The 11,219-nt window shown below is 42.0% G+C and overlaps 1 protein-coding gene across 1 annotated transcript in view; it reads right to left on the bottom strand.

Moving 5' to 3' along the window:
• Positions 1–3,556: 3,556 nt before the first annotated feature.
• plxnb3 (plexin B3) overlaps positions 3,557–11,219 on the bottom strand; it is a 110,815-nt gene continuing 103,152 nt past the window's right edge. The window contains exons 31-40 of the mRNA XM_057818766.1: positions 10,314–10,392; positions 10,129–10,232; positions 9,967–10,054; positions 9,728–9,894; positions 9,471–9,631; positions 9,244–9,391; positions 9,106–9,170; positions 7,400–7,475; positions 5,310–5,384; positions 3,557–5,243 (exon numbers count right to left, since the gene is read on the bottom strand). Of these exons, the coding sequence (XP_057674749.1) occupies positions 5,139–5,243; positions 5,310–5,384; positions 7,400–7,475; positions 9,106–9,170; positions 9,244–9,391; positions 9,471–9,631; positions 9,728–9,894; positions 9,967–10,054; positions 10,129–10,232; positions 10,314–10,392 (1,068 nt within the window). The 3' untranslated portion in view covers positions 3,557–5,138. The remainder of the gene's footprint in view (positions 5,244–5,309; positions 5,385–7,399; positions 7,476–9,105; positions 9,171–9,243; positions 9,392–9,470; positions 9,632–9,727; positions 9,895–9,966; positions 10,055–10,128; positions 10,233–10,313; positions 10,393–11,219) is intronic.

The raw sequence follows: 11,219 nt of genomic DNA, 5'->3' as shown, positions 1-11,219 counted from the left end.
TTCCATGCAGTGGTCGCACTGCCCCAAGCCAAGCTTTCCTATTTTAATGCATACATTGCACTACCCTCCCCACACAATCCCATCACGGTGCTGGGTAAGGGCTGGCAGCCACAGTAACAGGTAGGTAGGTGGGTCCCACACTTTTTCTCTATGGCGTGGCTCCTGAGGCATGGCCTCCCCTCTACCTTGGCTGCCGGCCACAGTAGTGGGGGAGAGGTCGGGGCTCCAATGTTTTGTCACCCCACGGCGGTTCCTCCGCGTTCTCCTGCTTCCGTCTTCCCCTCTCTTCTCTCCTTGGGTATCCGCCCCACGCGCCGTCGTGGGTTGCTAGATGGACGCCGGTGTGTCGGCTGGGTGTCGCCTGCTCCGGTGGAGGACCCTGCCCTGCTCTGGGCTTGGTGGGCCGTTGGGGGTCCTGTGGTGTGCCGTGCCGGTTGGGGGGCGGCGGATGTGGCTCGTGGGCTGGGTGAACAGATGGGGGTGGGCATGGAATTGGTGGTGCATCCCCTCTTTCCATCCCTGAAGGCCGGTTGATGGGGGCCCGTGTGGCCCAGGGGACCTCCCTGGGGGGTGACGATGGCCCCTTTCCTGGGCTGTGGGAGGAGAGATGGGCTGCGCTAGCTCCCCCCCTGTCCGCCCTCCTTCCCTGGCTGGCTGGATGTGGGCCGTGGCCCTGGGGTGGTGCCTGCACGGCGTCTCCGGTCGTCTGCCTGGCTGTCGCATGTTTGATGGGGCTCGCGCACGGCTGGATGTGATTGGGCGTGCTCGGGTTGGGGGCCTCGGTGCCAGGATTGGCGACGGGGCAGCATAGGGTCGGTTACCAACGGGCTTACACTCACAAGGGATTCACAGGATTACTGGTTTGGAGCTCACAGAGCGGATTTGTGTACACTCCACCCCTCCCAATATCTTATTTCATAGACTCACTCCCCCCTTCTTTCTCTGGTCAACAGGCCCCCCACATGGTGTCAACTGGAAATACAGCTAGCTGACGATAGCACCAACATATTCATAGTTAGTGTAGGCGTTCAATGTATTTCTTCTTGTTGTTTGTGTTTCTTTTCTTTCTTTTCTCGTGTTTTTTTTTTCTTTTGTTCCCCCATATTCCTGTTCGCTGCTTTGTCTTAATAAACGAGGTATGTTGAATGATCACAATGGGAGTATGTCATACACAAATGTGAAACATTAAAACTGTTCAGACCCACCGGACACATAGATTTCCATTCTCCGTGTCAAACAGCTGAAAAGGACAGGTTTAAAAAAATAAATAAATAAATAAATAAAAAACGGATAAATGTCCCTTCTTTCAATTACCTTCACAATTGAACCTTAATGTTGTTTTCGGCATGTTCAAGTAGGCATCTGCGGGTATGAGATTCTGACGGTATGATAACCTTAAACCAAAATATCACAGTTTCACGGTATCACGGCATTGCAATTACAGCTCTAAAATGTGTTACCTTCTGATATCTGGGTTTAAAAAAAATAAACATTTTTCCATTGAACAGTATTTTTTTATTTTTCAAAACATATTAGCATAGCATTAACATATTATTACTATAATGTTAAGTTCAATAAATTAAAAAAAATAACAATAAATACCTGAAATATTCTAAATAGGTCTTTTAGGTGAGCCTAAAGCCACAGCCACAGCCACAGCTCAACATTATCACCATCAGAACAAAAATAATTGAATTATTTTCCATTTAAAGCATGTGTGTGATGAGTCGTATCATGTTTACATTATACAGTGGGGCAAATAAGTATTTAGTCAACCACTAATTGTGCAAGTTCTCCCACTTGAAAATATTAGAGAGGCCTGTAATTGTCAACATGGGTAAACCTCAACCATGAGAGCCAGAATGTGGAAAAAAAAAACTGAAAATCACATTGTTTGATTTTTTAAAAGAATTTATTTGCAAATCATGGTGGAAAATAACACATGCTTCACAGTGGGTATGGTGCAATTCAGTATTCTTTTTCCTCCAAACACGAGAACCTGTGTTTCTACCAAAAAGTTATATTCATTCTCCCAGTCCTCTTCTGGATCATCCAAATGCTCTCTAGCGAACCACAGACGGGCCTGTGCGTGTACTTTCTTCAGCAGGGCGACACGTCTGGCAATGCAGGATTTGAGTCCCTGGCGGCGCATTGTGTTACTGATAGTAGCCTTTGTTACTGTGGTCCCAGCTCTCTGTAGGTCATTCACTAGGTCCCCCTGTCCGTTCTTGTTATTATTTTGACGCCACGGAGTGAGGAGGGAGTTGAAAGTCCGTGTTGCCCAACGACTGCCCCAAAACATCACTGCTTTAGAGGAGATCTGCTTGGAGGAATGAGCCAAAATACCAGCAATAGTGTGTGAAAAGCTTGTGAAGAGTTACAGAAAACGTTTGGCCTCTGTTATTGCCAACAAAGGGTACATAACAAAGTATTGAGATGAACTTTTGGTATTGACCAAATACTTATTTTCCACCATGATTTGCAAATAAATTCTTTAAAAATCAAACAATGTGATTTTGTTTTTTTTCCACATTCTGGCTCTCATGGTTGAGGTTTACCCATGTTGACAATTACAGGCCTCTCTAATATTTTCAAGTGGGAGAACTTGCACAATTAGTGGTTGACTAAATATTTATTTGCCCCACTGTATGCATTCAGTGCTGCCATGTCAATCATATTGTAGAACATGGCAACTGGCCATCTCCGTGTTCCTCCGTGTTTGACAGCCAAGAAAGCGCTGGATTTGCAAATATTCAAGATGTTTGTTGCAGCTATCCAGAGTGAAACCCCCCCTTCACACCTGTTCTGTTGTTTGACAAAACCAAGTAGTCAGTTTGGTCATCCGACGCCCCTTTGGCCTTTTTTTTATAGCCAAAACTCGACCGGGACTCTCAGTGTAATTGTTGCACCAATATTCAAAAGTTGACACAAATGACTAATTCTTTATGGTGAATGTGGCTATTACTAGTCATTTAAAATACATTTTTAAAAACTTACTTTTGGTCATTAAACAAATTAAATAAGCGATTATTATTTTTGTTTTTTGATTATTAATCATTATTGCATTTTGTACATTCTTTATGTATAGATAATTTATTATCTATGTATTATCTTTACTATTAATACAATGTTGATAAAAGCAAGATTAATGAAATTAAAATAAATTGTTTTGTTTTATTACTTTTATTTTCTCATGTCCAAAATAAAGCATTCTCAATTCTCAATTCTACATAAAAACTGATTACGGCCCCTCTATATTTTCCCCCACAGTATTTTACTCATTGCATGCCACTGACGGCAACGTATGTCCAATTCATTTGAACTGGAAGGACTGGCAGTGAATGATCATCTTTCAGTTTCACGCCATGCTTCACGCCTCACCGAGTAAAAAAATGGATTGGAAGTCTACGTCTATCAATAAAGGGAACACTTTTGAGTTTACGTAAACAGGAAAGTGTTCCCTTTAGTTTTCAAATAAGAGTGGTGAAATTTAAAGTTGTTTCTCAGTTACGACCTTGACAGCCTTCCAAACAAGAGTGACCAATAGACAGAAAACTGCATGTTAAAAATTAGACTTTAATGTTTTTGTCATGATAAAACAGTGCCACACGGCGTTTTGATGTCACACCGTCAGTAAAAAAGTTGTATGTGCTTGAATGGAATAATCTAGTTCATCACTTGTAGAAAAAGCATCAATAACAAATCAGAGCAGAGAATCATCTCATCAAAAGTGTACAAATATCAGCAGCTTCCTCCCATTAAACATGTGTCATCACACTCATCGTTGTCTTTGTTCCCCAAATGCATCATAAATCTTCAGTATCATCACTCACATGCAAACTCAATAGTGTTCAAAGTACAAGACAAGCCAAAACGAGCAAAGAAAGAGACACACGTCACAAACATCACAAGAACAAATCGTCATAGTCATAATGTTGACGTCAGTTTTTGTTTTCATAAAAAGATTAGTAATAACAAGAATATGTACATTAAAACCCAGCGTAAAAACACTGATAGTCACATGACTCTCATTGTGTGATCCACGCTAAAAAGAGCAGTGTGCTTATCATCATCACAATGGTTAATATTATTGCTTTTTTTTTATTTATGGACATTTGACTTCAGTCACTACAGCTGCTCGATACTAGAAGATAAAGATTTCAAATTTTACATGCATGTTGTTCAAACAGTTAGTGTAACATAGTATGTGCTTGTAGCATCAGAGAGCTAAATCCGTGATAAGAGTTTGAATAAAAGAAATTTGACGTAAAAAATGCTGATATGCTAAAATCCTGAATTCGAGATGTTTTCGTTGTATTACACACTTTCGCTATCGGCTGCTGGCATACACATGCATTTTCTCAAATGCAACAGCACACAACAACTTCTAAGATGCTGCGAGCACAGCCTCGGACTCTTGTTGCCACTCTTGTTTTCCCGGCTCTTTTTATTTTACTATTTGCTGCTATCACAGCACCACCAAGCTGCAAGAGTCAAAGGCACAGCTGGGATAAATAGGGCTTAAATAAGGTTTACAGTATGTACACACAATTAAGTTAGTAAGCGACTAACACACAGCAGGTCGGAGATCAGTGGGATTTTTTTGTTTCATCGTAGTCTGAGCTCGAGGCGGAGCTCGTGCACACCCGACACCTCCTCATTGGTTTCATACGAGTCAATCACACAGAAAGCTTTATTTGTTCGGCGACAACGGCAGTTTCACTCCGCCAGGATGGACTTGGAGTCAGTTTTTATCAAGAAATACACTTGATTTTGTGATCAATGTGTCAATTGTGTTGAATATTCCTGATTCATTAAATGATTGCTTGGTTGATTGGATTCAGCATATGTATCAACTGAACATATGCCATCGCTTGTGCTTTGATGAGTTGCAAAGAACTCTGGGAAATGTAGTGCAAGCTGGAGTGTTTGCTCTCAAGCACCACATTCTTCAATCATGACACACGGTGTCTCCTGAGTCTGAATTTATACTCACACACACGCACACACAGTATATTCGCACTCGTTCACACTTTCGCTCTCTTCAGTGTTTGATTCTCTCAAGAGGAGGTCCCCTCTTGACACTCTATTCCCTGCAATCTTCTGGGCCTGTGGAAAAGAGGGTCCATCTGCGGTGATCAGAGATCAGTGACCTTGTTCTCCACCAGTGCGGCGACTTGCTGCAGTCGATACGCCAACTGCATCTTCTGACCACAGTTGTCTTCTTCCAGAGACATGACGATCTAAGCAACACCACAACATGAACACCATGACACAATAACTACGTACTGTACGTGTGCGTGTGTTACCTGGTCATAATACTTGTTGATATACTTGTAGAGTTCATGAAGTGCAACAAGACTGTTCATCTCAGAAGTGAAGCTCTGAAAAGAAAGCAAAAGACAAGGGTTCAATAAACTCTTCAAGTATGCAAGGATTATATTTGAGATTTTGGATGGTTGAAAGTATGTACTCGTGTGTGCAACCTGGGCTGTTCAATTGCAGCTCAAATGAGGATCACAATTGTTTTGACCCATTTTGTAATCATGGTTATTAATCAAAATTTTCATGCTAGGGAAAACATCTGTATTTTTACTCCTGTACTTTTCAATAGACAATATTCAAACAGTTTTCGTACATTGGTAAACACTTTTTAGGCAGGAACTCCACACATGAAACTGTTCCACGGTTATTCAGGCAGATTAATGACGCTTTCCCCATGTGTTTGCTCCCTGGTAGTTGGCTGATGTTGAAAAAAAGTGTCTGATTGAGCCGAATCCAAATCTAATTAGGAGCTCCCTTTGTGATACTTGCTCACTGAGTAAGCCTTGCTCTCAACTAATTGCATACTGGTGCCCAGGTCACTAAATGGGTGGCACATCCAGTGAAGTAAACAATTATAGCAGCTTTTGTTTCAAAAGCAAACGTTAAACTATATAGCAAATTCTGATTTTGAAATGTAAACATGTCAAGTCTGGTACTCAAGTCAAAGTCAAATCAAATCTTTCATATATTTTAGCCAAGCAAGTCACAGGTCCTAAAATTGACAATTTGAGTCTGACTCGCATCCTTTTCTGCCAAACACCCTCCTGAAAAAAAGTGATATGACCAATCAATAACACGTTTATCTTAAAGACCCATTTATCTTAAAGAGGAACAGTTAATGCTGCTAAAGAAAACATCCAATGAACGTTTTCCTGAACCGTCAGCCTGCATCCCACGGATAGTAGACAGATAAATCACCTTCCTCCTTTTACTGGCCCCACCGCCCCTCATCCAAACACAAATCACAGACACCTTTATATTTAGGCAATTGGTTCTAATGAAACACAAGTGCAGGTTTGCTCCCTCCTGTATTTATTTCAGTGCATACTACACTCTTGCAATTAACTTGCAATTGTGTTAGGTGAATTGATGTTGAAGTTATATAAATTATGACTGTCTGCGAGGCTATTAAGGTATCTGAATTTGATTGGATGAATGAGTTAAAGTTCAATTCAAGTTCATCAGGACTGCATTCAAGCCTAGGCGATCAGAGAGAAGGGTGCCGAGATATTAACTTGCTGGGCGCCATCCGACACCTCTGCTGCCCTAGTTTTGAAGTCCCCTATGTTGTGCTGGTATTTAAGTGTATTTGTTTTGTTGTCTTATCGGCTCTCTGCCTACCGCTTAGGTTAGTATTATTGAGCCCCCTTGACCTACTGTCACGGACCCATTGTGTTATTCCCCCTTTTCTGCAATCGTGTGTATTTTTGTTTGTATTTATTAAACCCTTGAACGCATCCCTCTGTTGTTTTCTGTTTTGAGGTACAATCTTGTTTTCTGCAGTTGCGGACCTTAACATCGGCAACAAAATAGACCACACATTTCCAAAGATGGTCGATGGACTCTCTTCCTCGGCTTTACAATCTAGTAACAATTTAATTTTGTTATGTTGTGTTGATAATTGTGATGTTTGTTTACCGCTTTTCGTCTTACTGCCAAGAAAGAGGAAGCGACGATCAGACCGCCATGATATTTACGTCATCAGCCATCGTGCTGTAACCTGGGAATTTTTAACACTTGCTTTCACATAAGCCTTGTCCTCGGACTTTCCCAAGCATTATACTAAGATGCGACTCGTCAAATCTCCACATAATCTCTGTATCGGTCCACCCGGGAAATTGCATTTACATACAAGGGCTGCCCGTTTAAAATCCCGGGATTTTCACGGTGTTTTGGCATGTGTGAAAGGGGCTATGGTCGGTCCAACTGTCACTAGAAGCATACAGTGTAATTCATTCTAAAGTTAACTTGTCTAATGGGAGCAGCTGAACTGTTTGGAGGTGACAGAGAGTCATCACTATAATGGGACAATCTTAGTTGGAATATTCTGCTTATCTAATGTAGTTTCACTTACCCCAGACAGTTCAGTCAGAGTGGAGTTCATCTCCTGGTAACAGCCGGAGGCAGCACTATGGATGTCGCTGTAATACCTGCACATGCAAAACGACACCCAGTTGTGAGAACCACCCTATTGGTAATACTTTGTATTAAGGCTACATTTTGTTACCGGCAGCCTCGTTTACCTGAAACTTTGGAATTTGGCCCTTTTTCCCCTTGTGTACTCAAGACTTACCTAGCTTTCTTTTAGTTAGCCAAGGCGTGCAAATAATGATAGGTCATATAGTGTAGCGGTGTCTTTGTTGTTGTGGGCTGTGGTTTTCCTCACATATAATCACAATAGCCAGCAACCAACAAATTTAGTTTGAAAATAGCAGTCAGGTAAAAAATGTCTGACGCATATATGAGTAAAGAGATGTCATCCAATTTATTTTGGATTTTGTGTATGGCTCAGTGGTAGAGTAGTTGTCCCGCAACCCAGAAGATGTGGGTTCGATTCTCTCCCCTGATGAACTCGGCTAAGTATCATTGAGCAAGATACTGAACCCCACATTACTCCTGGTGCTGCTTCACCAGTAGGTGGATGGCGATGTAGTTTAAAGGGCCTTGAGAGGCTTAAAAGGTGGAAAAGCGCTATACAAGTATAACACCCTTTACCCTTTTTGTCTTAAGACCACTCAACATTGTGTGTCTAAATAAAGAAATTAAATATAACTGAAAAAACTTTGTGGTCAGGGATCAAAAAAGTTTAGTAAGTGTAATAAACATTAACAGCTAGGAATTTGTATTTTGCAGGTTAGCAAATTCACACAGTTTAATATGAACTCTGTGGTCGGACTTTTAGTAGCAAAATTAGTGTGTTCCCCACCTCCACAGCATTGATTTTTCCCCCCCTTTTACATTACTTACAGTGGCTGATGCTGCTAGTGGTAAAAAAAAAATTCGAAGGGGGCGGAGGAGGTGGCATGTTGTCGACATGTTGCATTTTTGTGAGGGCTATGAGTACGTGTGTTGGGATGAGGGGGGTCAAGTCATCAGCCAATCAAACGTCCGTTTGAAGGAAAAAAACTGACTGGGACATTCAGCAAGTCAAAAGATGTAAATGTAAGTCTGAACATAATTCAAATCACTTAATAATGTTGGGTCAATTCTATCCTTACAACATTTGGGAATACATTCTAAATTACCTGTACAACTTAAGTCATTATATAATGCAAATAAGGTTGCTCAAAAGTTGGTGGGGACAATTTGAGCATCCTGAAATGTTGGTAGTGTTATGTCCCTACCGTCCCTATGCAAACCTACGCCCTCGTTAACAGGCAAGCAAAAATAGAGATTGTCGGCAAATTAAAGAATTTCACATTACTTATGTGAACCACGAGGGCTGAAGAGGATAGACACGCGCTCTGATAAGAATACCTATAGCAAGTTAGAAAACTGTGCTGTGTTGCTGCTCAAGGGAATTGAAGAAAAATATTAGGTTTGGTAAGTTTTGCGGGGTAATGCAAATGGGTTGACAGGTTAATAATGACTGTAAACACACACAATGATGGAGTGCAATTACCCGTGCAAGATGACGATTGTTTTATTTTGAGATTGGCCTGAAATGTAAAACATCTAGTCAGTGCTTGCCATTAAACATGGTTTGCTACTGAATCTCTAGTTGGGGGTGAAAATGGAAAAAAATCAAAGTAAAAAAATGTATTCTTCACGGTAGCTCACCTCTCTACTAGCTGTTTATATCGGGGAATTTCCCGGGCATAAAGCAATTTGTTGACAGGAGAGTCCTGATTGGAGAGAAAGCAGTCACAACATGGGCACAGAAAGTCAGGCATAAACGAGCACTCGAGCAAAGCCTACCCGCCCAACTTTGTGCTCGGATGTGGTACACGAGTCGATGAAGGTCTGAGCAATGACAGACAGTACGGCATCGATGCTGTCCGTCACTTGGACATCCAACACAAACTGGGGGTTCTTTAGGATGTTCACCCAGAACCTGAGAGGAAGACTGGTTGTGCAGATGGACAGACAAATTAGATAGCAAGAAATACAGACAGAGTCCTAAGGAGATCTGGTCGGTGTCTCACCTGTTCGTTTTCCAAATGTGGACGGTCTCCGGATCATCAATACCGTGTTTCTCGGCCATGTCATCCAGGAAGTCAAAAAAAAATCTGACAGCAATGGGAGGAGGACGCTTTGTACTCAGGATGGCAACAAAGACGTCATCCACAAACTTCTGCAGAGTCCCCTATACATATCCATGTGCAGAGTTATAAAAATTAGAGCTTTAACTTCAAAGACAGTAATCTGGTAAAGTTATACACATTGACTCTACTTATGTTACCTTCATGGACAATAGTCTGGTCAGGTATATCTCCGGTATGGCCTTGGCTCTCTCTCTCTCCCTCATGCTGCTCTTCCTGTGTTTGGGAATCTCCGGATCTTCACTGCTTTTTACCAAATGCCACAATCGAAGCCCCTCCTCTTCTTCACTTTCCAGCATTGGTGTTTCTACGGCAGCAACAAAAGATTCCACATTTTTCTCGGACACATTAGCTCAAAACATGTTCTCGTTGTTCTTACTCTCTCCTGTCTGGAACACCTGATTGACTCGAGAGCCACTAGAACTCTGGGAACGTGGGACGAGAGCAACCGTGGCTCCATCTGGAACCTGAAGACCCAGAGAAGGTTAAGAGCAACAGACCAATTGTATGAAAACAACTCAGGGGTGATACTGAAAATTACCTTGTAATGCTGCAGTGTGTTGAGTCGTTTCCAGCTACCTTGAACCACAGCTGTGACGTCGTCATCTGACAGGGTCAGGTGTCCCGCCTGACCCGAACGCCATTCTGTCAATCAAAGAACCATGAATGGTAAGAAACCGCTGCCAGCCAAAGCTTTGAATGACACTAGAGAAGACAGGTATTTACCCAAATCCAAGCTGTCTGCTGCTGCTCTTTGAGAGAATGGAACTCCTCTGTAAACTTGATCCAGGATCTTGTCCTTCACCTAATCATAGGTACATAGCTTTCATCCAGAATGTCTCTGTACATTTCTGCATATGCTGTATATTACTGGTGTCAACAATAATCGATGCGGCGATGCATCCCGATGCGGGCCATGGACGATGCGATTCGATGCGGGCAACAAGCCGAATCGATTCAGCACATATTAAAATATATAAGTCCGTTCAAAAATCTTCCAGTGATGCAATGGATTTGGTTTCCCCATTTGTATTATTATTCTCATGTTTACCTGTAGAGGGAGCTATTGTACAAGCAATGCAGGGGGGACGAGGAACTCAAATCTGTTTCCTCACGGGAGTAACGTCACAGACATGCGCAATTGCGCAGTGGCACTCAAGAAAGCAGAGATAAGACATACTAACAATGGCTGAAGCGGTGAAAGAGGAAGCGCGAAAGATTACTGACGCACCAAAGACATTGAAAGCAGGCATATGGAGACATTTTGGCTTCTATGAGGTTGGTGGGAAACTTGACCAAACTTATGCGGTGTGTAAAAAATGAAAGACTGCTAGTGTGTGTAAAAAAAAAAAAAAAAAGAAAGCCCTGGTCTCATTCAAAGCACTAATTAAATGCTGTGATGTTTTTTATTATTTTTATGTATATTACTATTTTCATTTAACTACAACCAGGAATGACACAAGAGCCTATAAAAAGGTGTTTAATGTCTGACCGCTTGTGTTGCCTCATGATTCACATTTAGCATTTTAATGCATCCCGGGCTTTAATGCATCGTGATGCATTGCCGAATCGAACCGAATCGTGGCCCTCCGAATCGTAATCGAATCGAATCGTGAGGTCAGTGCCGATGCA

This window comes from Corythoichthys intestinalis, chromosome 2 (genome assembly GCF_030265065.1).
Source record: "Corythoichthys intestinalis isolate RoL2023-P3 chromosome 2, ASM3026506v1, whole genome shotgun sequence".
Lineage (NCBI taxonomy): Eukaryota > Metazoa > Chordata > Actinopteri > Syngnathiformes > Syngnathidae > Corythoichthys > Corythoichthys intestinalis.
The sequence above is the reverse complement of the archived record's forward strand: the minus strand, read 5'-3'. Positions and strand labels throughout refer to the sequence as shown.